The following is a 27,659-nucleotide window of genomic DNA, read 5'->3' on the forward strand; positions in this document are numbered from 1 at the left end:
GAAACTGTTCTCAAGGACAGAAACCCTACTTTTTCTGTCCAGCCAGTGCCAGAAACAAATGCACACACTTAGGTATGCAGGAAGAGGTGAAGGTCTGGGTGTGGCACTTCCCTTTTTGTTCTCCTGAGTCTTAAGCATCTTTTAGGCTTTTTGTAATTCACCCTGGGGTGCATGGACTTTTTTTTTTTTTTAACCTCTGGTTCACCTTTGAGCAGTTGCTTTAAGATATTTTGGGGGTTTTGATGAAAGCTAAGCATAGGCTTTCCGTTAAAGATAGACATACACATATGCCATATGTTTGCATACAGTTTTTGAGGTTTCACTGAATTTTTGTTGCCAGTGAATCCCAGGTCTGAAACTACTAATAGAAATTATAATTGTGATCTCAATAAAGTGAGAGTCTGTATGTTTTCTTTTCTTTTTTTTTTTTAATATATTTTTTAAATTTTTATTTATTTATGATAGTCACACACACAGAGAGAGAGAGAGAGAGAGAGAGAGGCAGAGACACAGGCAGAGGGAGAAGCATGCTCCATGCACCGGGAGCCCGACGTGGGATTCGATCCCGGGTCTCCAGGATTGCGCCCTGGGCCAAAGGCAGGCGCTAAACCGCTGCGCCACCCAGGGATCCCCTATGTTTTCATTCTTGTCACAATATCTGCTTTTCTATTTGGGTAATATTTTCATTTTATTGTTTTATAAGTAGCCTCCACACCCAGGGTGGAGCCCAAAGTGGGGCTTGAACTCATGGCTGTGAGTTGAGACCTGAGCTGAGGTTAAGAGTTGGATGCTTAGCCAATTGAGCCACCCAGGCACCCGCTGAATAATATTTTTAAATAACATTTGTTAAACATTAAAATAATGCTTACTAATGTTTATTATTACTATCTTCATGTCTAGGTTAACTCCATAGGTTATCTAACAGAAAATGTCCTTAAGTAGGATTAGAGAATGGGGGAAAAATATAATTAGCAAACATTTTCCAACTCTTAATTACTAAATGTTTTGAGAAAGAGATTTAATTATTTTGCTTATCACATTAGCAAAGACCTAAAAAAATTCTAATACTTAATTCTAGCAAGTGTGTGCACAAAAAAAATAATACAGTGGTGGCAAGTGAAATCTATATTGTTGGCTAGAAATCTGGGCAGATGTAACAAGAGCCTTAAAAGACTGCATACTCTTTAGAAACATTCCTAGGAGCTGAAGAATCTTAAGAATGAGAAAAGCTTTGTGCACACATGTGTGAACAGCAGCATTGCTTATATTAGAGGGGAATTGGAAACTATTTAAGTGTGTTTTAGATGATTTTGTGTCTGACTCCCCAGATGTTATGTTGGGTAGTCCCTCGTTTTCTCTTAGTGGCTCCTTGCTAGATGGAGGCTGGGGTGAAGACCATTAGGCTCATTAGGCTCATGGTGTTTTAGGTTCCTGGAGAAACATACAAGTGTGTTAGTGGGTCTCATAGGACAGTCAGATAGGTGGCCTGTGGCTTGTGGAGCAACATTTGGCATGGGGGTTCTGTGTTGTGCCCGGGGGGTGGGGTGGGGTAGAAGTAGCTTAATAGCCCTGGAAACTGTAATCATAAGGATCGTGCAATCTGTTTCACAAAAATGCTGGACCCCCTGTATGTTGTGGGAGATGTTTGTCTCTCCCTCAGATCCCATCTCCATCTCTCCCGGTCTTCTGACATTTCCCCTTACCAAATCCTCTGTCTCCCTTGAAGGAAAATATCTGAGAAATGCTCTTCTAACTGGTGGACAATTTAATTACCTCCATCTCATTCAACTCAAAGTAGCCAAATAGGTTATCTTACTTGATCTTGACAGTTTAATCCTTAGGTAGGAATTACCTGCAGTTTGAGTGTGAGGAAACTGAAAAAAAAAATCTCAAGGAGAGACCAGTTAACATATATATAGCGTTGGAATTTAAGACTTCCTTCATGTCCCTTGTGTAATGATAATGAACAACAATAACTAACATTTTAGAAGCCCTTTCTGTGTGTTGGGCACTGTTCATACTGCTTTACCTACATGAGTTCATTGCCTTTTCTCAGTGCTTCTACTTGTGGACCAGGATAGCCCTGAGATTAGTAAAATACCTTCTGGAAGAATCTTGGACACCTGGTCCTGTTTCTCTTTTTGGACTAAGGATGCATTTGTCTTTTTCTTGGAAAACCAACCATCCAGTTGTCACCCAACTGGGAAATGCCCAGGGGAGAGAGAATCAGGTAAATTTGCAGTTCTAGCATGTGAGAGAGGAGGTGTTCATAGTGGGCATTTGTTGCTACACCTGCTAAACCCACTGTGCAAGGATGTGAAACCCTTTCTTTCTTTCTTTCTTTCTTTCTTTCTTTCTTTCTTTCTTTCTTTCTTTCTTTCCTTCCTTCCTTCCTTCCTTCCTTCCTTCCTTCCTTCCTTCCTTCCTTTCCTTTCCTTTCCTTTCCTTTCCTTTCCTTTCCTTTCCTTTCCTTTCCTTTCCTTTCCTTTCCTTTCCTTTCCTTTCCTCTTTTCTTTTTTCTTTTCTTTTCTTTTTCTTTCTTTTTTTTTTTAAGATTCCATTTACTTAGCAGTGAAAACGATGGAGCATGAGATAGCATGAGGGGGGAGAGGTAGAGGCAGAGAGAGAAGCAGACTCCCCGCTGAGGAGGGAGCCCAACCCCAGGACCCTGGGACCATGACCTGATGAATTAAAGACAGACGCTCAACCACTCAGCTATCTAGGTGCCCCTAAAACCGTTTATTTTCTGATTGTCTTCTGCACACACCTAACCAGTAAGGGTTTGTTTGGGGTGACAGAAAGGGGTCATATTTTAACCTGATACAATGCAATGTGAAAGAATAATTTGGAGGATGGAGAAAGTGAGGGATCTATGTGGACTGTTTCGTGGACTGGAGTGTGGCGTTCACATACACCTTACCTAGGCACACAAATGCACACTTGTGATGTGGGTGGTACTGTTAGGGGAAGGCACAGGGGGCGGAGAGAGATTAACAAATGGAAAGCTCTGGAGGTCAGGGATTTGGTCTTGGTCTCATCTCTGTGCTTGGCACCTGATGCCACGTGTTAGACTGAGGAGGGCCACAGCAAACATTTGCTACGTCCACTTGACCCCCTGTAAGGCTGGAAGGCACAAAGAATACCCAAGGCTCCACCTGCCGCTGCTCGCCCATTTGATTTTCCTTCATTTCTTCACAGAGCTGCTGCTGCCCCCTTCTGGGGTTGGTAGGTATTTCTGGGGGATATGCTTTTTAATGTTTCAGCAGGATAATTATCTGTTGGTAAGCTTGGTGCTGGGTATCTACTAAACTCCAGGCCTGGATGGAGTCCTAACAGACCCAGGTCACTTGTGCTCCTGGGGGAGCCCTGTTCCTGGAGATAACTGTACCTTGGAGGATTTGTAGAGGATTTGGCTTTAGTGGGACTGGAGTTGAAAATGGGAGTATTCTGTTTGAATAGCTGTGGTAGAAAGATGTCTGCACCGGGAGTCAGGAGAACTGAAATCTAGACCAACTATAAATTTTGAACTTTGGCTTTCTAGGCCTCCTTTCCCTTCTCTGTAAAACAGGATCCTAGGCCAGGCCAGTTGTGTTCCAGAGAGGGTGAGGGGCTTCAGCAGGTACGCCTCTGCCTCACTGCAGAGCAACTCCACTTTGAGCGGTTTTGTTTATGTGGTGTCAGATAAGAGTTTGCAGGAAACAAATGTCCTCAAATGTCTGAGAGCCCCTGGACTAGATGACCTCTGGGATCCATCCAGCTCTAATGGTGTGATGTTTTTAGAATTGAATCACAGACTTGAGAGCTGAAATCATAGTGCGTAAGATTTCTCCTAAGTGCTGTGGGTGTTTTGCAGGCGGACAGTCCAGAAGACATGCACAGCTGGATTAAGGAGATCGGGGCAGCTGTCCAGGCCCTCAAGTGCCACCCCAGAGTAAGTCACTTCATTTCTGGTCATAGTCACTGTCAACTTAGAGATGAATTCTCTTTGAGTGGGCAGGTTTTATTTGGTGATGTAGGCAAGCAGTCGGGCCCTCGATGCAGCTGAAGTTGTCCTGTTTGTTTTCTCTTTCTACTAATTTAGGTACAAAGCTTTATTTTTTGTTTTGTTTTGGTTGGAAAGAGGTGACGGGTAGGGTTGGGTAAAGAAACAGAGTCTGCAATGTATTCTACACATCTCCCTGCCAGGCAGACCTTGACACATCTGGAGTGAGTCATGTTGGTCATACTTGATTTCTGTAGACAGGTGTCTCCGGACCTATGAGGTGGTGATCCTGGGTGGGTGTTCTTCCTGGGGCTTTGGGATAAACATGGTCAGGAAAGGCCTTATTTTCCTTTGGTTTTTTCTTCCCTGTTATTTTGTAGGATATGTCCTTTTCCAGATCCATCTCTTTGACTCGCTCTGGAAGCTCCAGCCACTCCGGGGGGCCCAACTCTTTCCTGTGCAGGGGGCGGCCACCTGTGGAAGAGAAAAAAGCTCTCTGCAAAGCCCCCTCGGTGGCTTCGTCCTGGCAACCCTGGACACCTGTTCCCCAGGCTGGGGACAAGCTGCTTCCCACTGAAGAGACTCCTGGGGACTCTTTGCTCATGTCTCGCCTTGGGGAGAGCAGTACTTCTGGGGTGTTGCCCAGCTCCCGGATAAGGCACAGGTCGGAGCCCCAACACCCCAAGGAGAAACCATTTCTGTTCAGCCTTGATGATGAGAGCATACGGACTTCTGATGTGTGATAGAGCACAGTGTCCTGGGAGGGGGGGAGGACTCAAGAAAAGGAGGCCATGACTCAGTTTCTCTACCTTTTGGAGGACAGTCAGAGACCCTTTGGCACTCATATTCCTGTGGATGCTCTGTGGGGGGGTGGGGGCCATCCAGCGGGCCTTTCGTTTTTGTTTTAAATACCAATACAGTGTATTTAACTTGGGAAGTCACTAGGTTAGACTTGTAGGCATGCACAGTGGAGAGCAGGTTGCCACCAATTTGACTACTCTGAGGTCTTCCTGGTGAGAGGAGGTTGGGAGTGCAATTTCATCCCTAAACCAAGTTTTATTTCCTTGTCTTAGTTTTAGTTTCTTGCTTTAGTTTCCAGGCCAAGCACAGAATCTTGGGCCAGTTATCTGGTTTATCCAATTCCTATTTATTGGCCAAGGTCTGACTATGAAGTCGGAAGGTAGTAAGTAACCCCAGCTGAAAGCAGAAGATCCAGGCTTTAGCTTGCCTGGGATACCTTCTGAGGGGAGGTGTTAAAATCTGGGGGCTGATGGGTAGCTCTCAGAATGTCTACTAGGATAGATCCTCCCAGGGGACTTCCACAGGGGAAGAAATAGGGATCTCTTGTAAGGTATGAGGAAAGATTCAACCTCAGCATATCAGCCACTTTTGGGAATTAATTCTGTTATTGTCTATGACCCCAAATAATGTTAACGTGATAGACCTGCCCACAGAGTTTGTGTGTCAGACCCTGAGGATGGGTTTATCAGTGTTATAAGTTACAATTGTAGACAACAGAGCAGACATTTCCATTGATATGGCATTATTTGGAAGTTTGCAGGGTTGTTAAGTGTATGATAATATCCAGTGTGATAGATCAGATCTCTGTTTCAGAATGTTAGAGTTGCATTAGAGCAGGTGCTGGGGAAAGATGGACTATAGTTCATCCAGATAAACTTTTCTGATCCATGCTTTCCAGACAGAAGAAAAGGTCTGTTTTAGCACAGAGTTCTTGAATTCTTACTTCATAGCTTTCTTCAGTGGGCTGGTATTAGTCTAATTTTAAGTGCTGTATATTATATACCCTGGCAGATTTGCTTTCTTTCTACTCTTTTTATTGCCCTTTGAATGAAGCCTTGTGTACTTGCATGATCAAACCTTGTAATCCGATAAGGTTCCATGTACTTAACAGTGAAGAGATACAAGGGTAATCTTGAGAGATATTTATATTTTTAATAAAATAAAAACTATGCACAGAAACATTAATGTAGAGGTTCTGCATTGCCAACTAGAGATTTCCCAGGTAGAAAAGCATCGATTGCATTTCCCGCCCAGATTTTTGGGTATACCTTCTTTCATTTGACAAGAAGATACTATTTCCAGGGTCCCTGGGAGAATTTGTCCAACTTACATAGTGACCTGCTAACCTATCAGGTTCCCTACAGGGAGAGAAAAACTAACTCATTTCTGTCTATGCCATTTATCAGCTAGATCAGTTAATTACCTTTAAATTAAAAACTAAAGACTATAGGAAGATACCGAGAGAAACATTTTTACCCAAGTAAATCCCTTCCCTTCTTATGTCCAGATCTAATGTCATCAGAAAGCCTTAGGGGCTTGAGGGTAATCTGTGTTCCTTTCAGGCACTGTAGTTCCCTTGAAGCCTATGTCATGTTGAGAACTTTTCTTGAGTGCACTGCATTGGAGCTATTATTCATTATTATTCATAATTTAATTATTTGGCCTAGTGGTCCTGGTATAAAAAAAGACATCTAGTACTGGATTTCTCTCTCTCTATCCTCTTTTTTTCAGATTCTTGTATACTTTTGTCCTCAGAAATCTATGGTTTAGGAGATAGTTATTTATGAGTGACCAAGGTTACAGCTTCAAGTAACCTGATACGTAGTCATTTCAGATTCTTAAGTCTCCTTGTCTCTGGTTTCATCCTCAGATTTTCCTCAAGAAAATTCTTCTGCTAGGTCAAAGAAAATACACAATAATTGATGTTGCACTAACAAAAATAAGTTAGGAACTTTTGAGATCCCTTTAAACATTCCCTAACTCATAAAGCTATCATCGTTTGGTGTTTAAACTGTGAAAATGTACCCATTTCTCTTTTGTTCAGTAAAATCTCTGCTAGAATACTATTGCTAAATTAATTGGCTATTGTAAAAAAGCTGATATGTTTCTTATTTCAGTAGGGCCTATTTTAAAAATGTGTCAAATTAAACATACTTATAAATCTAGATTCTACTATTATGATGGAGGGAAACAAAGACTCTAATTGGCAAATACTTGGGGAACATTGTTAACGTAGTTCCAACACCAGATAAATATAATTATCTTCAGTGAAGTCTATAAGCATTCTCATTCCCAAACCTTATTTCAGAATTCCTTTTGTGTCCATATTTCTTACCTTCTGGCCACTTTCACATCACAACTTTTTAATGTCACTACACACGTGAGTCAAAGATAGTGCATATATAGTCAAAGCATTTGGCTTTAAATGTGTATGGAACCAGATGGAAAAAAATAGAGCAGGGATGCAGTATAGGTTAGTAGTTAAGTGTGTAGGCTCTGGAATAAATCTGAGTTAAAAAAAAAAAAAAAGAACCAAAAAAGGTACTGCATTTTCTTTGTGTAATAAAAACCGCTGAGTTGTGCTGTTTTCATAAGACTTTTGAAGTGGTCTTGACCCAGTTTGTGTAACAGTATTACAGGTGGTCTTCCTATAATTGAACTATTTACCATCCCTGTTCTTGAGAGCTTAAGGATTTGCTTACTCAAGGTCACTTGGTGGTTGGTAAACATTGACCTTTTGCTTCCTGTGAGACATCATAAACCTACTAAGATGTAGAGTAGGTGCTGGCCAAAATAGTGGAGGTTATACATTTATTTCTGAGTAGAATGCTACACTCACTCACATGAGAAAGGGCAGAGGTAAGGTCTAGCTTTGTAGTCACTTGAAGCAAAAAGGGTTTTTTGTTTTTTGTCTTTTTTGTTTTTTTCTTCCTGAATATAACTGCTCTGCTACGGGCTAAAAGAACCTAACTTGAAGGTTCAGTAGTTGAGCGATGGAATTTGATGTTTGCTTTCACTGTTGACCAGTAACACCATTTTGGAAACTGAGCTTCCCAAATGAGCTTTAGTTTATAAACTCTGAACATGTCAAAAATGTTTAGTAAATCTTTTCTACCAACATCACTTTTTTTTCTTACTCCTTTTTTCTTAATGCTATCGCCTACAGCAGTCATACAGTCACTCATGCTAAGTAGAATTTGAATAAAGCTAACATTAGCATAAATATACTGTTTGACCTCTTCCCCTACTGCTTATTGAAGCTGTGGCATGATTTGGTGTTTTGAACCAGTATGTTTGAGCTGTGAAATGCACTCGCTGTAAGCCCTGAGCTGAGTGCATGGAAACTGTTACGCTTCTCATTTTATGTGACCTCCTAATTGGTATGTAGCAAAAATAGTTTTCTAAAACTGTTTTGTTGCTTGTTTTTGTAATAAAACCATGTGAAATACTGAAATATGGTGCGTGTTTTCCTAACGCTGACCTTCTGTTGGTGAGTGGGTGATCTCTCTTGTCAGTCTGCCCCATTACTGGTTTTCTGGACCTCTCCAAGTGGGTGCCTGCAAGGGAGGAGAGCTGGGGACCTCCCTTCATGGCAAGAGGGGGAGCTGGCGCTGGGGCGGGGTGGGGGGGACGGGTGGTGTGTGTGGTGCGTGTGTGTAGAGGTCGGCCAGGCTCTGCCCCTTAAAGCCCGGGGGCTGATGGAGGCGGCATCCCACCGGGAGAGGGAGGCTCTTTTTGGAGCCGTGGCGGGTCGAAGGAACTGGAGAGCCTGGAAGAAAGGGAGCAGGATGACCAGACCGCCGCCGCCGGCTGCGCTGGGGCCACTTCTCCTGCTGTGGCTGCTGCCGGCCTCGCTGCCCGTGCCCGGGGTCGAGGCTAGCAGGCCGAGGCCCCCGCTGCGCTGTCCCGCGGCCTGCGAGCCCACGCGCTGCCCGCCGCTGCCCGCCTGCTCCGCGGGGTCGTCGCCGGTGCTCGACGGCTGCCGCTGCTGCCGCGTGTGCGCGGCGGCCGAGGGCGAGGCGTGCGGCGGGGCCGCGGGCCGGCCGTGCGCTCCGGGGCTGCAGTGCGGCGCGCGGCTCGGCGCCCGGCGTCTCCGCGGCGCCCCGGGGGGCACGTGCGGCTGCCCGGCGGCGGGGGCGGCGGTGTGCGGCAGCGACGGGCGCACCTACCCCAGCCTGTGCGAGCTGCGCGCCCAGAACCGCGCGGCGCGTCTCCGAGGCGCGCTCCCGGCCGTGCCGGTGCTGAAGGGCGACTGCGCCGGGCGAGGTGAGCGCCGCCCGCGGCTCGGGGTGCTCGCAGCTCCCGCCGGCGCCTTTGCCTCCGGAGTCGACTACGCGTTCCCAGTTTTCTCTCCTTCTTAGGTGTCGCCTTACCAGTTCCTGCGTGGTTTCTCCCCGCTTGCCTCCCCGGGCCTGTTAAATACCATCTCCCCCCCCCGCCCCCCCCTTTTTTTTCTCTTACCCACCCGGGATAACAGGTGTGGTTCCCTCAAGGCGCATCCTTCCCAGTTAAGAGGTCCTCAGCTCTTAGCTCTCTGCAGCGAATAGAGAGGGAGCCCGACGGGAGGAGCGGGAGGGAAAGGGGGGAGGAGTTGGAGAGAGACCGGGAGAGCTTGCAGAGGACGCCCGGCGCACTCAGGCCCCCGGGAACCAAGCATTTCTTCCCAGGGGCCTGGAGTGTCGGCCGGCTCCGGAGCCAGTACAACTTCCTCGCGGCGGTGGTGGAGAAGGTGGCGCCCTCAGTGGTGCACTTGCAGCTGTTCCGCAGGTAAGGGAGGCAGGAGGAGGCCGCCCGCCGGCCTCCCCGCGGCACCCCGCTCCAGGGCCCCCACCCCCGCGGCGCAGGCGTCGCTGAGCCCTAACGCCCGCTGCGAGGAAATCGCGGCCCTAACAGGTTGGCTAATCCGTTCGCGGTGGTTTAGCCAGAGAGCGGAAGCGTAGGAATTGCGACCTCCAGATCCGGGCTACTCCTCTGCACTTAGGAGCGTGGGGTTTCTCTCTCCCTCAACCCCCACGACATAACTGAAGGTCAGATGTAGGAGCTAGAAGGCACCCCCATGGTGATCTTGCTCGGGGGCCCCTCGTTTTCATGGAAGGAAATCCGATGTCACGAGGCCACTTGGTGGTGGAACCTAAGCGGGAACCAGCCTTCTACTTCCTACCTGCCTGGGTCCTCAATAATGTAGCACTGGGTGCACGTTTGCTCTCGGGAGTGTGATTAGGGTAGGCCTCTCTGAAGCAGAGGGGTGCTGCTCTGACCAGCACTGGAGAAGGAGGCGAGTGGGGGTTGTCCCTGGAAAAGGAAAGTTGGCATCAGCTCTCTGTTCTGCTTCTAAGAGGTGGCCAGGGCACTGAACATGAGGAGTCTAAGTACTCGTGCAGAGAATGAAAACACAGACAGGGGGCACCTGGGTGGCTCAGTGGTTGAGCCTCTGCTTTTGGCTCAGGGTGTGATCCCAGGGTCCTGGTGTGGAGTTCCCCATAGGGAGCCTGCTTCTCCCTCTGCCTATGTCTCTGTGCCTCTCATGAATAAATAAAATCTTAAAAAAAAAAAAAGTAAAAAAACACAGACGGGATAGTAAAATGTCTGAGAAAACTGTGGTGGAGGTGTGTTTGATCAATGAGAGGTTCCCATGTCCCCAGACTGTGATGGATCCCCTGATTTTCCTGCCTTCTGCTTATGCTGTTGTCTTGTGGGGACAGGTCACCTCTTAGCAGCAAGGATATGCCTGCATCCAGCGGCTCTGGGTTCATAGTGTCTGAGGATGGGCTCATTGTTACCAACGCCCACGTAATCACCAACCAGCAGCGGATCCAGGTGGAGCTCCAGAGTGGGGTCCAGTATGAAGCCACTATCAAGGACATTGACCATAAATTGGATCTTGCACTGATTAAGATTGAGCCAAATGTGAGTGTGCAAGGGCCAAATCAGTCTGTACATTTGGAGATTTTCATCAGTTTGCTGCCATTTCCCTCACTGCCCCATTCCCACATCTTTTTTTTTTTTTTTAAACCTGGTATATGTTCTTTGCTAAATTTCCTTTTTCCCTATTTTCCACTCTTATTTTCTTTTATGCCTGTTTGTATGTCCCTAACAATTTCTATTAACTATCCAGCCTCCTTTACCTCCTCCTTCAACAGCTGCTGCTGCTGGGAAACCTCTCTCTGCTTGCCTTAGAATACTAGGACTGATTACAATGGATTCAAGGATGCTAAGGAATACTTTGAGGTCCTTGCTGCACAGTGTGGTCTGCACAACAGCAGCATTGACATTATCTGAGAACTCTTAAAAAATGTACAATCTAAGATCCCACCCTGGTCTACTGAGTCAGAATCTGCATTTTAATAAGATCCCTGACTGATTCATGCGCACATTAAAGTTTGAGAAGCACTGCTCTGGGCCATCTCCTTTCTGTTTGTGGTTTGGTTTTGACTATAGAATTCTGAGCTGGTATAGTGCTAAGTGAGTTGCTAATATCAGTGGTATGTTCACCAGCTACTTCACTGCTGGCTTAGTTATAGGAATTTCTACAAAGCAATAATATTAGACTTTAGAGATGATCCTGATCATCTTACGGAGTGACAGTTGGTGGTTGCTGGGATTTGAGGAAGAAGCATTAGGGACTTGTAGAACCTAGGTGAGTGGGTGGGTGATTCTTGCATTGGCAGTGCCCAAATGATAGAGACTGTGTCAGATGTGGGTTGTACGCAAATACTGGTTGATTCTCTTCTTGATTTATTCTTCACCTCTCTACCCTTCCCACCCCTCCTGGCTGCGTGCAGGGTGACCTTCCTGTATTGCTGCTGGGAAGGTCATCCGACCTGCAGGCTGGAGAGTTCGTGGTGGCCTTGGGCAGCCCATTTTCTCTGCAGAACACAGTGACTGCAGGAATCGTCAGCACTACACAGCGAGGGGGCAGAGAGCTGGGGCTGAAGGATTCAGACATGGACTATATCCAGACTGATGCCATAATTAATGTAAGTCACTTGGGAGGGCCATCCTCAGCTGATAAGGTAGGGCAGGACAGGGAGAAGAGCGTGTCAGAATGCCCTCATGTCCCTTTGGTCTTTTGGGGCTGTGCAAAGTCCAGTTGGATTCTCACGGGAGGGATGGAATGCCATGTTGTTAGAGTCTAGCCGGTTTGATGTGATCATCGGCATCCATGATATTGGGTTGTCTCTTAGGGTCTGTCCTAGAGGCCACCCCTACTGTAGAAGGTGATGGTCCTCTTGCTGTTGTCCTTTACCTGCACTGACTTTCCTGTTGGTGATGACAGTGGGCATGGCTTTGCTTGCCTGGGAGGAACAGGGGCTCACCAGAGCAGGGTGCTGTTGGTAAGCCTCTTTAGGGACTCTGTATAAATGCCAAGGAGAAAAGCAGCACTGATGACTTTTTCAAAATCTGTCTTCAGCACGGCAATTCTGGGGGCCCCCTGGTGAACTTGGTAAGTGGCTACTTTCCTTGCTGCTTCTTGTCTCTTCCGAACTTTCAAAGACTTTACATATTCCATGATGCAGACCAGAGATCTGTGGATAGGACGCTTTCTATTATTGCACCTTAAGTAAATGGTTAGCAAAACTTTAAGGTCGTTGGTAGATTTATCATCACTTGTCACATGGCATGTGATTTCACCCAAGTGACGGTGCCAGGGTTCACTTCTGCTTATTGACATCTCTTCAACATGCTTTCTGTTTTCATCGTGCAGTTAACAAAAGTTAACTAAACTGTATGTCAGATGTCCAACTGTACTATGAAATGTCGATCCTTGAGGACTCCCTGCTGCTACATATGAAGATCTGTCCCTCATTCCAGAATGCCAACTACATGACGTGGTCTGTTGAGGTTATTATACCTGAGATAGAAAAGCCACAGTGGGAACCCATTACACTGTCTTTTATTTAATTTGTAAAGTTTTATTCAGCATCTCTAGTGGAAATGCAAGCATTTCTAGTTGCTCAAATACACTGAAAACAGAGAGTGCAGTGCTATTTGATATACAGTCTGTGATCATGCTGAGGCCCTTTGGGCTGTTTTTGGTTCCTTACAAATTATACTTGCTCTTTGGAGGATGAATCGTTATGTGAAATTACTGAGCCCTCCTTAACTCATAGCAACGTGGGTAATTTTTTTGTGCCTGCTTTCTCCAGTAGACAACGAGTTTACTAGAGCAGGGGTGACGTGCAGACCATCAGACCACACTCCAGACCTACTGAGTTATGATACGTGTTGTAATATGACCGGAAGTCTCCTTTCTACCCTTCCCATGACCCAATGAAGGCTAAAGGATGATGAGGTGCACGAAGATGAAAGTGGTTCCCACTTCATAGCTTTGGCCTCATAAAGCTTTGTTCTCAGAGGTCAATCAGCTAATTCTGAAATTTCACTGAAGTGTTGTTGCAAATCCAACAGCGTCTTCTCTTTTCCATATTTATTTTTAGTTTCATAAATAGTCCTTGTCCCCTTCATGGTGTCAACATACAAACTGTGGCTCACTTTTAAAATCATTTGGTGAAGGAGAAAATGAACTCAAGCTTAAAAAAAATTTCCTCAGAGGCACCTGGGTGGCTCAGGGTGTGATCCCGGAGTCCTGGGACTGAGTCCCGCATCTGGCTCCTGGCACGGAGCCTGCTTCTCCCTCTGCCTGTGTCTCTGCCTCTCTCTCTGTGTCTCACATGGAAAAATAAATAAAATCTTAAAAGACAACAACAACACCTTCCCTCAGTGGCGATTTGCACAGGGCAGGGCCCCCCGGGCCCCCTGTCCTCCTACACGCCCCCCCCCCCACCCCAGCCTGCTTCTCCTCTAGCCCCTCTGTGCTCTGGACCTCCCTGATTAGCCTCACTCTCTCTTCTGCTGGTCCTGGTTTTGCATTGGCCACTTTGCACAACTTGGCGACCCAGTGAGGTCTCCTCCCTTGCCAGGATGGTGACGTAATTGGCATAAATACACTGAAGGTGACAGCGGGAATCTCCTTTGCCATTCCCTCTGATCGAATTCGACAGTTTCTGGCAGAATTCCACGAGCGGCAGTTGAAAGGTAACGGGGGTGGGGGGTTTCTCCCCCTCCTGCTTTTCAGGAATACTTGGGCTATTGTGGAGATCGCCATGGGGTTCTGTGGACTAGGGGTCCCTGGTACGCAGCTCTTAGCATGGTGGTTCGGGTGGCAATATGGGTAACTAGGCACAAAACCAGGCATGTGTCCTGCCCAGAAATAGGTGAGTTATGGCAGAAAGGAAACCCATGGGCTGGAGATGAGAGGTGGATGGCAGCAGTGTCGGTGCTAGTGACTAAAGGTTCCCTGAAGCGTGTTTTCATTGCTGACAGCCTGAAAGGGCAGCTACAATTATAGTACGGATATTCTGTGACTTGCTGTCTTTTTAGGCTCTGCCAAAAGGAAAGTCGTTTTGTTGTTAGTAACACCCTATAACTTTCCTTTCCAGGAAAGGCTCTTTCACAGAAGAAGTATCTTGGTCTGCGGATGCTGCCTCTCACTATGAAGTAAGCAGGGGTTTCAGTATGTCTGGGTTGTTTTTCAGAAGCAAAGGGCACACATGGACACTCTTAACAGGGAATCTAAAGCATGTGGACCACAGTTAGCTACTCTTGGGAGAGTAGGCCCCGTTATCACAGGGTAGGTATCTGCCTCTGCCTGCACCAATATTTGACACTATGTTTCAGTAGCTTCTTTCACTATGGCTATACCTGATAATGTCCAATGATTTGGGGCTTTGGTAGAGAACCGGGCCACCCCCAGGTTAGAATAACTGTGACCAGCTTGATGGAATCCTCCCTGGCTGCCTGAAGCCTTGAGTAGAACATATGAGAGTACCTGTTGAATTGGAGGCTTTGACTGGGGCTCAGGTGGTGAATTCATTGTTTCTTAATCTTCTGGGAAACCCTTTCTCACTTTTCTTAGCCTTCTTCAAGAGATGAAAAGGCAAGATCCAGATTTTCCTGATGTGAGTTCTGGGGTTTTTGTGTATGAGGTGATTCAAGGAACGGCTGCTGAAAGGTAAGAGCTCAGGCCTTGGCCCAGCTAGGGCACCATGTAAATATGTGGATTGAGATGTGCACTGTGAGTACAGTGGCTCAGCCCACACATGGCTGTTAACACTGAGATGTGGCTGGTGTGACTGAGGAAGTGAATCTTGTCTAATTTTAATTTATGTAAATTAAAAAACCCCCAGAGGCAATCAATATAAAAGATTTTTCCATTAAACATACCTTTTGTTTTGGAAGGACTGCCTTTAACTTTAATTACTGCATTGTTTAAGATGTTATATAGTAGCACAACAGTTGTATGTTGTTTCTAGTGGATTTCAAAGACATCTATGAAACAGTCGAAAGTACCTATTAATAATTAAAAAAATTATTCGTTAAAGTGATAATACCTATATTGTGTTAAATAAGTATATTATTAAAATGAGTTTCATCTATTTTGAAAGAAATTTTTTTTAAGATATTTATTTATGAGAGACACAGAAAAAGAGGCAGAGACACAGGCAGAGGGACAAGTAGGCTCCCTGTAGGGAGCCCGATGTGGAACTCAATCCCAGGACCCCAGGTACATGCCCTGAGCCAAAGGCAGATATTCAACTACTGAACCACTCAGGTGTCCCTATTTTTTTTTTTAATTTATTTATTTATAATAGTCACAGAGAGAGAGAGAGAGAGAGAGAGGCAGAGACACAGGCAGAGGGAGAAGCAGGCTCCATGCACCGTGAGCCCGATATGGGATTCGATCCCGGGTCTCCAGGATCGCGCCCTGAGCCAAAGGCAGGCGCCAAACCGCTGCGCCACCCAGGGATCCCCTCAGGTGTCCCTATTTTTAAAGAGATTTCTAAAATTAAGGAAGTTTTTAAAAATGTGACTACCAGAAAATTTAAAATGACATATGTGGCCTGTCTTACATTTCTATTGGACAGTGCTGATTTAGATTTGTGTACCTGTGTCTGGAAGGACTTTTTTGGGGAAGGGGATGATTCTTTTTTCTTGTAGCCCAAGCATTCATGATGAGTTAATAGCATAAGTTTAAACTAATTTTGCTAGCAATTCTTGAATCTACTTTCGATACCTTAGTTATTAAGAATAGGAAAGATTCGGGAGGGCTAAAAGTTTAAAAACATATTTTAGGTACTTTAAGACACTTTTTTCTTGAACTCTGGAAGACTATATCAGATGCCAGCACTGAATGAATGAATGTTAATAAAGCAAAGGATAGAACAGCTCATCAGAGAAGTGCTCCAGCTGATTTTACTCATTTTTAAACTTTTATACTTACTGAGGGAAGAGGTGGCTTGTCCTACAATTATTCTCCTGGATCTCTCTCTTATACTTCTTCAGTATACCTCTCTCACTGCTTTTGTTTCTTGAGAGCTCTTTTTATATTATGGCAACTTTTTTAGTAGGGGGAAGAAACCATGGGGTACTAAAAGTTAATAGCTAAGGGCTAGGTCTCATGTTACTAAATTTGGCGTGTCATAGGCTTTTCTAGACTTTCTTGCTTCCTGCCCTTCCCCTACCCCTTTATTTTTATCTTTTGGTTCAAGGCCAAAGCTATTTCTTTCAGTTCTCCTAGTCCTTGCTGCTCAAAGTGTGGTCTGTAGACTAGCAGCATTGGCTTCACCTGGAGCTTTAGAAATGCAGAATGAAGGGTGCCTGGGTGGCTCAGTTGGTTGAGACTGGACTCTCGATTTAGGCTCAGGTCATGGCCATGGGGTTGTGAGATTGAACCCCGAGTCGGGGTCTGCGTTGAGGATGAAGTCTGCTTCTTTCTCTCTCTCTCTCTCTCTCTCTCTTGGTCTCTCTCTCTCTCGCTCTCTCTCCCCTCTCATGTGGCTGTGCTCTCTAAAATAAGCAAATCTTAAAAAAAAAAAAAAAAAAGAAATGCAGAATGACAGGCCCCAGCACTAAATCAGAATCTGTTTTAAACAAGATCTCCAGGTGATTTGTATAAACATTAAAGTGTGGGACTACTGCTTGCTTGAAGTCACTGATAAACCAGAAATCTATAATTTCTGGCTTCACCCAGTTATATCTATCTATCTATCTATCTAATTGTTATTTATCTAATAACAATAATTACAGTAATAACAGCCAGCACTTATTAACCTCTTACTATGTCAGGCATCACTTTAAGTGTTTTACATACTTTTTGAACCCCCAATAGTCTATGATATAGGCATTATTTTACAGAAACAGCAGCTATGGTACAGAGAGGTAGTTCACTTGAGAGGTACATATAAGTCAAGAGCAGGGACGTGGAATCTGGCTTAACTCTCGGATTGTCCTGTTTTGTAGCTGCTTCTCTTGTTTCTAAGAGGCAGAGCGAGTGGCAGGAAGATGGGTTTTCAAGTCTGAAAGACCCAAGGTCAAACTCTACTTTAAGTCCCTTCCAAACTGTAGCACATGGGATAGGTTATTTATTATGGCTGAGCCTCATACCCCCATTTTGGTGCATAGTATACACTCAGCAATAACTGGCAGGTTTCTCTTTTTCTACCTATAGAACTACAGTGGATTAAATTTCTTGTTTGTGCACTGTCCCAGTCATCCTCCTGAGCTGTCCTTGTGCTAAAGGTTTTCCAGGCTTTTAGCTTTGCCCACAAACTTCTCTTCACATCCTCTGGCTTTAAATTTGTATTAAAAAAAAATTTAACTCCACATATCTTGGTAATCCTCCCATATCCTTCCTTTGGTTCCACATTTCTTTAAAATGATGTCTCCTGGAATCATTTAATTTGATGTCTCTCTTCCAGCTTACTATTGACCTAAAGTTTCTAGAATATATATTCTGTGTGAAGCAAATATATTGGAGACAAAATATAATCACGACTTTGGGGAAAAGCAGCCTAGAACCAGAGTCTTAAATATTTAGACTTGGAAGGGTGACTGGTTTTTGACTTCCTGGAAGCAGAGCAGTCATACAGCTCAACAGACTCTTCACTTCCATAACTTGTAGGTGGAGATGGGGCAAGTGAGTGAGCTCTCAAAACCAAACTGTATGGGGGAAAAGTTTATTGCTTGTGTTCTTCTTCATCTTTGCTGGTAAGACCAGAAGTATGTTTGAGGTTTACAGATAAAAAAATAAAAGCAAAATTCCCTATTCCAAACCAAATCCAATAATATGGGAGGAATAAACTTTTTACATGATTCTATTAGAAGACTGAATTTATAAAGGTAAATAGGATTGTTGTCCCTAGGTGGTTTCCTAGCATATCTTACAAGAGTCCTCATATTTGAAAGGATTGGGTTATTTCTGGTTTCCTGTTTGTATGTTTAATGATAGCAAAATAGGGGTGCCCCAGTGACTCAGTCGGTTAAGCCTCTTCCTTTGGCTCAGGTCCTGATCACAGGGTCCTGGGATCAAGCCCCACATCAGGCTCCCTGCTCTGCGGGGAGTCTGCTTTTCCCTCTGCTCCCTCCCCTGCTTGTGCACACACTCTCTCATAAAATCTTAAAAAAAAAAATGACAGCAACATAGTGTCGTAGGAGACAGACATTAAATTCTAGATGGGAACAAATAAAACGTATAATTTCATGGTCTTTTTTCCCCTCTCCCAGCTCTGGGTTGAGAGACCACGATGTAATTGTCAGCATAAATGGGCAACCTGTTACCACTACAACTGATGTTATTGAAGCTGTGAAGGACAGTGATTCCCTTTCCATTATGGTTCGTCGAGGAAGTCAAACTTTGATCCTGACAGTCACACCTGAAATAATCAATTAATTATCTTGCTTTAAAGAGAAATCATCTAACAAAATCAAAGCTATATTACCTGGTTTGTATTGAAGATGTGCCAAAGATGGCAAGTTTTAGGGTCTCTTTCTTAAGAAAAATGAATGTTTTAAAATACACATGCGCGCACACACACACACACAGGGACTGTTAGATTGGGGTGCTCTACTGTTGCTAAGAAGCCTCACTAAAGCAAGCGAAGGACATGGTGCCAGGAAGTCTGGGAAGCTGATAACATTTTACTTAAACACAGGAAACAACTGAAAAAACAGTCAGTTTCTAATTTAACCTTGACAGGACACTTGTGGATTTTAAAATTTCTCTATAGCCACAAACTGGATGTAACACCAACGTACACATCCACATACACACATGCGCACGAGTGAACAGACCTACTGAATATGAAGAGACAACCTGAATCCAGAGTGCAAAGGAAATAGAATTTTTAATAATACTACCTTTCTCCATCAGTTTTTCAGGTGGTACCACATTTGGCCAGGGTTTGTAGGTGCAGAGGATGAGCATCATTTCTTTTCTTTTTTTTTTTTTGATGAGCATCATTTCTAAGTCAAATTCAAATTGACTACTGTGGACTGTCACTGAGGAATACTAGATTCTAATGATCACCCTGCCTGTGGTCTCAGAGCTTTCTGTGAGAGGGCTTCTTTTATAGGACAAATCCTTCAATAACTTATAGACTTTGACCTTTTTACCCATCCGTATCCTCCTGGCAACATTAGTGATTTTGAATGTGAAAGCTGCCAAAGCGTTGGTGTTTTTAAAGAAAATTGTTTTTGATGGGGCTTGTGAATATCCTGAAGGAGATTTTTTTCCAAAGTGTGGGATGAACCAGGATTTGTGGCTTAGCGTAGTACCTTATTTTTGGTAACATTTTAATTTGTTTTCCAGATTTCTCTTACAAGTTAGTTTTTTTTTTTTTTTTTAATATGGCATCTCCTTAAATTCTATGCAAAATTTTAAGTGTATTTTTTTTTCCTGGGGATAGGATCCAGTTTCTTCACGACCTACAACAATTTTAATTATTACTGTTACAAACAAGATTATGGTCAATGTAGGACAGAATTCTCAAGGCAGAATAATGTTTTAATTTTTACACAATCGCCAACCATTTGATAATATAAACACAGTGATCCTATTAATCAGGGATGATAAAGCTGAAACATTTAGAAAAGCTGCTTCATAAGGATAGAAAGTATCTGGTGTTATTTTAACCGATTCTTGGTCCTTAAGTAATCTATTATGATTGGTTTTAGGATTTATCCTGAATATCGGGCTTTTAGTTCTACTTGTCTGAAAAGTCCTCCTTTTACTTCATATTTAAAAGTTCTTTTCAACTTAAATTGCAAAGGATGGGAACTAAGTTTTTAAACCACTTATAATTAAGGATATTTCCTTTTATTCCCAGTGACTTGGGAATGCAAAAGCTTGGCTGTCTCTTTTTCGCAACTGCTGACTACTGTTGCCCACAGTGAGAGCTTCCAGTACCATGCTTATTTTGATGGAATGTGTTATGTTTGCCCCCATAAATTACATCTTAACTCTACCCATTGCTAATTCTGTCCTTTAAGTAAGAATCTTTTTTCCTCCCAAAGCTGTGAGGCTTTTCACCTTATCTTACGTAATTGTGGAGAATTTTAGTTTTAGTTTTACAGTTAGTTGTAGGAGATCTTTCTTACCAGCCTATAACATAGACTCTCTAAACTAGTAGAACTAATTTTCAGATAGGATAGCCAAGAGGATAGCTAAACCCAGACATATCTGATTATTGTTGGGCTTTCAAAATATAATTGAAATTAATATATACTGCCCCTGGAGCATAATGATGTAACAATAGGGTTTATTAATAGAGTGGCTCATTTCAAATGCCCAGCTTTTGGCAAAACAAACAATTTTGAGGTCATTCTACCTACTGAAAATACCAAACAGCACTCCAGGTTGGGAGAATTTATTCTGCAACTTGAATTCAGAAAGTCAGAATTTCAATGTGTATTAAAATCCATGACCATTTTACTTCTGCTGAAGATTTTCATTGGTTCAGCTTCATATCTCCTCTGCAGGAAGATTTAAGGTCACAAAAGGCACAAGGCTAAAAATATTCACCGTGTTCATCTTGTTGGGTTTACTTGCTCTAAAGTATTGAAGATACAGCAATGTACAGAAATACAGTATGGAAACCCCTCTACAACTTGTAAGTTAGCCATTAGCCTTTATATTTTTTATGTAAGGAAAGGTACATACTTGATTCCCAAACACTGTTTGCTTGTCATTTCTAGTCTGCAAGGTGAAATTTGGGTTGTAAACCCAGAGTCCACAGAAACCTTCCTTACCAAACCCATTCCCTCCAAAGAGGGAAAGTAATGGCCAGGTCTGATATCAAGGAAGAGTTTTGAGCCTGTAGAGATGAATTCAGAAGACATGTCTCTCTGGACCTTGACAACAGCTGTTCTTAGTAAACAGTGCACCAATTGCTGCCATCACTTGGCATCAGCCCTCCAGTAATAAGCAAAATAAGGTCGACAAACCACCAAATCCCAAGTCCTCCAAGTGTCAACAGCTTCCCTACTGCTGTGCCAGTGTGTCCGAGACAGAAACGGTCCACTCCAAAACATCCCAGGAAGAAAGAGTAGAGTAAAGTGGTTATGAAGTAGTGTCCTGTATATCTAGACAGAAGGAACGAAAAGGAAGATGTTTACCACATGAAAATTAAAACACTTAATGATTAGTGAATTTAACATAAGCGAAAAGATGGTGTAGCAGTTCCTCTCTGGCCTCTTCTCCTCCCCATAAAGAAAATCTCTAATTGGTCTCACAAGAGTACGACCCAGGACAGAGAGGAACAAATACTGAGTTGGATCAGACAAGAAATAATCAAGCACATTTGCTCTGTAGGCATCCTGGGAAGAGTAGAGTCTGGGCCCCCATGTTTCTCTCACACAGGCTCCTTTCCTGAGGCTGCACTTCTGAATGCAGTTCTTTAAAGAAATGTCATCTTTCCTCACATGAACACTAATTTCCATTTACTCTTCTATTGCTTTGTGGCAACTAAACACGAGGTTTCTTCAATAAGGATTTGAGTCTTGCATTTGCAATTGCTCTAATATTGTCACTAAACACCACAGGCTCCATTAGCAAATGATATGAATATATTCTGTGTCTTCAAGAAAAATTTACAGAAATGACCCTAATTCTTTTAAAGATAAACTTATTTTCCAGGGGAGAGACCCACACTTTTCATAATAAAACTTTTATTCTTCAAATATTAAGGCTATTTTCACAGGATTTATGCCTATCATAGGAATTTTGGAGCTAGATCATCTGGTCCAACCACCTTTATTCTGTAGGTGAGGGACAGTTTCTGGGCTTCCAAAGCACCTTGCTAGTTGATGAATTGAGACATTTAGAACTTATGGCTGCTGGTCTCTTAAGTCCAGTGTCCTGTTTATAACCACATTGCCCTTGTCCATGGATTATGCACAGTAATAATGTTGCCCCTTTAACACTTAAGATAAAAGTCACATCAAGAGATGACAAAGAAAAGAGCTCTACCTCTAACCAAGTACCGCCTACCCCATTCAAAGTAACACTTACTTTATACAAGGTTTATTCTCTCGTAGGAAGGTCCTAGGACTGGCACACTCAATCCCATCTAGGGCCCGGCATTGGACTGAAGTGTGTTCCACATCACCGTAGGCCTGCCCACCAAACTGTGGCATGACAACCAAAACAAAACAAACAACCTAAACTCACCAAAGCAAGTTATGCAAGATATATCTTTCTATTCACTAATTAAAGGTGACTCAGGATGATAACTGTACTAACAAAGTTGGGTTAAGCTGTGTTCAAGAGCAAGGAATTTAGTGATTCAAGGGATTTTAAATTATTCCACTCTATTTGTACATTGTTTTAAATAAACTGATTTTTCTTCTTTATGACTAGCTTCTCCAATATAATAAAAAATTTATCATCAGTTTCATTAAATACCATTTAGAGTAGATGAACACAATGCTTTAATTATATTTACAGGAAAGAGAACACATTACTGAGCATTTGGGAATGGTCAATGTGGATTAGAGGTCTGTTTTATATATATTATAAATGAACATAATTAGGTAAGAACTTGAATATCATCTGAATCAGAACTTTTTTTTTTTTTTGGTTGTGAATGTGTGATTATCAGATATCTATATTACATTTTTGTAGAAGCTTAAATTTCAGCAAAAAATTTCAGAACAGGACCTCTTAACCATTTATGTAACTGAATTCTGGCAGAGAAAGCACAGCTGTACATTCTCCACGGGCACTTTATTAAGTACTTCACTATTATTTTGACTGGTGCATTCCTCAAAGGGAAGGGAGTCGGAAATCATACCTCCCCTGGGATTCAGTGCCTTTATACTGGTCCTCTAGGACTTGTGGGGAAAGTGGCAGTTTGAATGCCCTGACAGGATCAACTCAGTTTTTAATTAAAATGGGCAAAAGTAGGGGCACCTGGGTGGCTCATTCAGTTGAGCATCTGACTTGATTTCAGCTTAGATTGTGGTCTTGGGGTTGTGGAATCAAGTTCTACCTCCAGGCTCTGCACTTAGTGGGAAGTCTGCTTGATATTCTCTCTCTCCCTCTGACCCCCCTCCTCACCCTCACCCCCCACTGGCTTGCTGTCTCTCAAATAATCTTAAAAAAAAATAAAGTGGGAAAAACTAAGTGATCTCTATACAGTACTTAACTTTAACCTTCAAAACCTTCATTGATAATTATCAATAGAACAAAATCTCATTGTATTGAAAACATTTCTTTATACACGATTATACTAAAAGTTGCCTTTTTGGTCTTATTACTTTCAGGTTTATTCCTCTGTCTCTGATTTAGTACAAACAATATTTTCCCATAAGTCTCTTATATCTGATTGAATCTTGACTTGCATTGTGCAGCACGAGCAGGAGGTATATGAACTTCACTGGTTGTGGGGAGACTAACTAGGATGTTATTAATGGAACTGAATTGAATGGCTTTTCTCCATTCCAAGAGGCCATTGTTACCAAAGGCTTCTCCTTGAATATTATAATCTCCTACAAAGGCATATAGTGAAAGACTCCCATCTGTTTCCTAAGGATACGGTGGAAACTGCTTGCCTCATGAAAAGAAAGATCATTGGCAAAAGGAGCTTTGCCCCAAATGCACGTGTAACAAAGATAGAGCTCAATCCATTATTGGTTTTAGAAAGTGCATAAGCTTTTTTTTTTTTTTTTTTTTGTTCTTTTAGGAAAGTGCACGCTTGAAGTATAATGAGAAGGTGACATAATAGCTTTAAATCAGTCAATCTCAATAGCTCAAAGAACCAAAGACAGGTTGGTCTGTGCATTTGGGTAGTTTTGGCACAGACACCATTTCTTCCTGAGGAAATGAAATGTCTTATTCAGTCACTGATGCTGGCCATGCGGCAAATTTCCAGTAAGTCATTCTAATGAAGTCTACAAAAAGGTAACTTTGTACCCCTTATACCTTTTTGTAACAGCAGTTAGCCAGTACTATTTCTCTATGGAAGAGTTTTGGTATAAAACAAAATAATAACCCACCTTGAGACAACCATAACCGAGCTCCTGGGATGCAGTTGCATTTCCAACATGATCCACTGGGTCGTCACATTCTATAAATTCATCAGGTCTGTAAATCACCAGTAAGGTCATGACCATCATTCTCATGTTTTTTCCAAAGATGGCTGTTTACATGTATATAATCAAAACAGGCAAGAGACATTTCTTCAAGTTTTCTAGGGTTTTATTCTGACAGTTCCCAAGACAAGAGATGCTGTCAGATTGAAGAAGAGCAGTCAAATAGACAGCCATCCAAATGATCCTTTCATTGGGAGTGTTTCTGGTCCTATTTCTACCTGATTCTCCTTCTCCCATGGCTGTCTCCCTTTCCTAGGTAAAGAGCCACAAGGCTAAGGGGGCGAAACTGAAGCCAAAAGATTCCCAGTTCCCCCTACATCTCCCAAACGCCTTTTCTTATGGACTAAAAAGAGATGTTAAAAATGACTTGGTTCTGCAACGGTTAGGATATTGCTTTTTTTTTTTTTTTTTTTTTTAAAGAAAGTGCTTGTAGACAAGGTCAAGTAATTTACTCCATTCGTGCCTCATTACTAGCACCTACGATGGATTCTCCTTTGGTTAAAGGGAGCAGCATAGAGAAGGCACAACCTTGTTATCCTTCTTCCGGAGACTATGTGATGTCACTCCTCCCTAGTTCTCCTCTTTCGGGATCCCAAAGGATCTGCCACGGACCCGCAAGGTTTTCCCCTGCACATTGGTGAGAGCAGTGAGAAACCTGTCATGACATTTATCTCCCGCGTGCTATCAGGTCCTCAGGTGGAGAGGGTCTGAAAAAATAAAAAGCAGCCTCCCTTCCCCTACCCAACACCCATATATCTCTGGCCCCATCGCCATCTCCGCCTCGACGACCGGGTAGCTTACAGGTAAGAGCAAAGGATGACTGGAGAGTGGGGGTCGCCATATTCCCAGCTCTGAGCGCCGGCTGAGCCCTCCGGGTGGGCGGCGCCAGCGGATGTGAGCTCGGGCTCGGCGGTAGCGTTGTGCGAGTGACTCCGAGAGACACAGTGCAGCAGAAGGAGATTTCCCAGCAGCAAAGCCGCCTGGCCGCACAGAAGTAAGTAACTCACCGGGCAACCACCCAGCACCATCTTCCCGGGGCCAGTAGCAGAGACCCGACCTCAACCACAAAGCCGGGCCCCGCAGAGCGGACCCAAGAAAGTCCCGTCTGGTCAGGCCTCTAAGCGTAGCCCCACCCCCGCCACCAAACAGCCAATGGACGCGCAGCTCGACGCTCCGCCCCGCGCCAGCAAGCCAATCAGAAAAGGCTGCGCAGGGGGCGGGGCTGCCCTTCACTTCTCCTCGGTTCCGCTTCTGGGTCTCGCGCTCCACCTACTTTTCCTAGTGCTTCCTCCAATCAGGTCCTTCTACGCCCAAAGTAGGCGGGCCTGGGAGCAGAAAGGGCGGGGCGTGAACGGCAGTGGGCGGGGCAGCGAGTGTGATGGGGCGGGGCAGGCTAGTGAGGGTTTTAGCGGCGGGGACTGAAAACCTCTTCTCCCGCCGGCGACTGGATTTTTCTCTACGTCAGCGTAGGGAGCGCGAGGTCGGGAGCGAGCTCGGACCGGAGCCGAGTTGCGTCAGTGCCGAGCGCGTGTTCGTCCCGGGCGCGCGCATCCCGGGCAGCTCTGGGGCCCCAGCAGGGCTGGGAAATGATGGAGCAGGCGGAGGCAGAGGCGGCCGAGTGTTGAGTGGAACCTGCGGAATCTGCCGCGATGGGATCGGGCGCGGGCTCGCCCTTTGGGGTCTTCCGGCTCCAGTGGCTGCTGGTGTTTGGCACGGTGGGCCCGGTCCTCGGTGGGGCTCGGCCAGGTGGGTGTCCGCCCCTCAGGGACCTCTGAGATTTGTGTTTCCTCGGGCTGGGACGCTCGGAGTTACCCCGTGGTGCCCGGGAGCGGAGGGGCCGGCGGGGGACCGGACCCGGGGTCGGGAGGCGGAGCTGCTCGCGCTGAGTGTGCCCCGCGCTTACGCCCGAGCTCGGGGTCCTGGCGGTGTTCTCCTGCCCGGTCCTCTTCCCCCGCCTCCGGCTTGGCACAGCCCTCGCCGCGCGCCCCACCCCCATCTCGCTCCTCGCGGGGTCCCCCAGACTCCCTGGGGGCTTCTCCGGGACTTCGGCTGACCTCAGGGAGTCGGCTGGAAGCCTGGAGTCTGCGTGCCCGCCGAGGGTGTGTTCTTGTTTAAACTGCTTTGAGAAATGGGGCTTGGTTTTGCTTGTAGAGTTAATGTCACTTGGAAAGAGACCGGGGGATGGAACTTTTCCTCCAGGTTATCATAATTTGAAATTTTGACGTTCGTTTTAACAGCGGAGTCACTGGTACGTCCCCCGCACTACATTTAGTGATGGAGTAAAGGGGGGTTTGCTCGTTCGTCTTGGGCCATTTTGTTGTTGCAGTAAAGAAAGAGTATTTCTTTTTGGAAGCCAAGTGCTATGTGTCTATATCCAAGGAGTCTTTTATCTGCATTTTTACTGGGTTCGTAATGTCTTAAATCCGTAAAAATAATCCCTGCTCTGCTTAGATCATGGGATTATCGTGAGAATTAAGTCATTGATGTGAGACCGCTTTTGAATTGTGAAACTTCCTTTGAATGTGTAAGGTATTTATACTGGAGATGCCCAAACGTAGTGGAAACAAACTAACACTAGCTTCTTTCTGGAAACAGCTTCGTTTATTTTGGCTCTTGCATTAAATTGTTTACATAGTTCTTATTTTCTTTATTAGATGTGGAGTATGATAGAGAATGAGGGTTTTTACCAAAGGTTGCCTTGAGAGATATTCAAAGGTGATGATAGAAGATTTCAGTGTAGGACCACTGACCTCCAGGAAACTAATTACATTTTTTCGTTGTTTTTTTTTTTTAATTTAGTAAATTTGTCTCCCAATTGGAATTCTGAAGCTCTAAATACTAAAACTTCTTTGAATGGGAAGATACTATATCTTTTCTGGTTAACACTGTTTTTGCTGTGCTTTACATAGATGGTTAACATTTATCAATCTGTAAAGTGAAGTATATTATACATTTGGAGATTTAGTAATCCATGATTCTTTGTGTTTACAAATATAAATAAGACTGTATTTTTAAAGCTTATGTATTGGATACTTGCATATAGGTGAATGGGATATCTGTATATATATATATATTTTTTTTTATTTTAAGATTTTGAGACAGGGTGCAAGAGAGAGCATGAGTGGGGGGAAGGGCAGAGCCAGACTCTGCTGAGTAGAGAGCCAGAAGGGAGCTCCATCCCAGGACCCTGAGATCATGACCTGAGCTGAGGTAGACACTTAACCAGTTGAGCCACCAGGCACCCCTAGAATATCCTTAGGGTTTTTGACCATGACTTTAACAGTTTCTGGCCAATCCTTCATTTAAGCGTAGGTATGCTTTCACACTTTAGTCAACATTTATCGAGTGCCTGTATTCACCATGCTTAATGCTTATGGAAGGGCAAAAGGTGTGCTAAGTCTTTCTGGGAGGTATATAAAACCTTGGGGGGGTTTTATAGTATAAGCAG

The 27,659-nt window shown here is 44.2% G+C and overlaps 4 protein-coding genes across 5 annotated transcripts in view; 3 read left to right on the top strand and 1 right to left on the bottom strand.

Annotated features, from left to right (window-relative positions):
- The window catches only part of PLEKHA2 (pleckstrin homology domain containing A2), a 60,512-nt gene extending 52,281 nt beyond the window's left edge, over positions 1-8,231 (top strand). For both annotated transcript variants that reach the window (XM_055335239.1, XM_055335240.1), the window contains 2 exons: positions 3,854-3,931; positions 4,363-8,231. In XM_055335239.1, the coding sequence (XP_055191214.1) occupies positions 3,854-3,931; positions 4,363-4,725 (441 nt within the window). In that variant the 3' untranslated portion in view covers positions 4,726-8,231. The remainder of the gene's footprint in view (positions 1-3,853; positions 3,932-4,362) is intronic.
- Positions 8,232-8,571: 340 nt separating this feature from the next.
- On the top strand, positions 8,572-18,676 carry HTRA4 (HtrA serine peptidase 4). The gene is made up of 9 exons (XM_055335548.1): positions 8,572-9,049; positions 9,451-9,550; positions 10,486-10,690; positions 11,566-11,760; positions 12,195-12,227; positions 13,705-13,819; positions 14,224-14,281; positions 14,700-14,795; positions 18,347-18,676. Exons 1-9 carry the CDS (start codon positions 8,572-8,574, stop codon positions 18,510-18,512), a joined length of 1,446 nt encoding a protein of 481 aa, XP_055191523.1. The 3' UTR covers positions 18,513-18,676.
- Positions 18,677-20,362: 1,686 nt separating this feature from the next.
- On the bottom strand, positions 20,363-25,327 carry TM2D2 (TM2 domain containing 2). Its single transcript, XM_055335549.1, has 4 exons — positions 25,013-25,327; positions 24,116-24,203; positions 22,131-22,246; positions 20,363-21,202 (listed from the first exon to the last, which is right to left on the bottom strand). Exons 1-4 carry the CDS (start codon positions 25,237-25,239, stop codon positions 20,989-20,991), a joined length of 645 nt encoding a protein of 214 aa, XP_055191524.1. The 5' UTR covers positions 25,240-25,327; the 3' UTR covers positions 20,363-20,988.
- A 334-nt stretch (positions 25,328-25,661) lies between these two features.
- Positions 25,662-27,659, top strand: part of ADAM9 (ADAM metallopeptidase domain 9) — a 138,373-nt gene continuing 136,375 nt past the window's right edge. Inside the window, exon 1 of the mRNA XM_055335390.1 lies at positions 25,662-25,957. Within this exon, the coding sequence (XP_055191365.1) occupies positions 25,861-25,957 (97 nt within the window). The 5' untranslated portion in view covers positions 25,662-25,860. The remainder of the gene's footprint in view (positions 25,958-27,659) is intronic.

The sequence above is a fragment of the Nyctereutes procyonoides genome, unplaced genomic scaffold (assembly GCF_905146905.1).
Source record: "Nyctereutes procyonoides isolate TBG_1078 unplaced genomic scaffold, NYPRO_anot_genome, whole genome shotgun sequence".
NCBI lineage: Eukaryota > Metazoa > Chordata > Mammalia > Carnivora > Canidae > Nyctereutes > Nyctereutes procyonoides.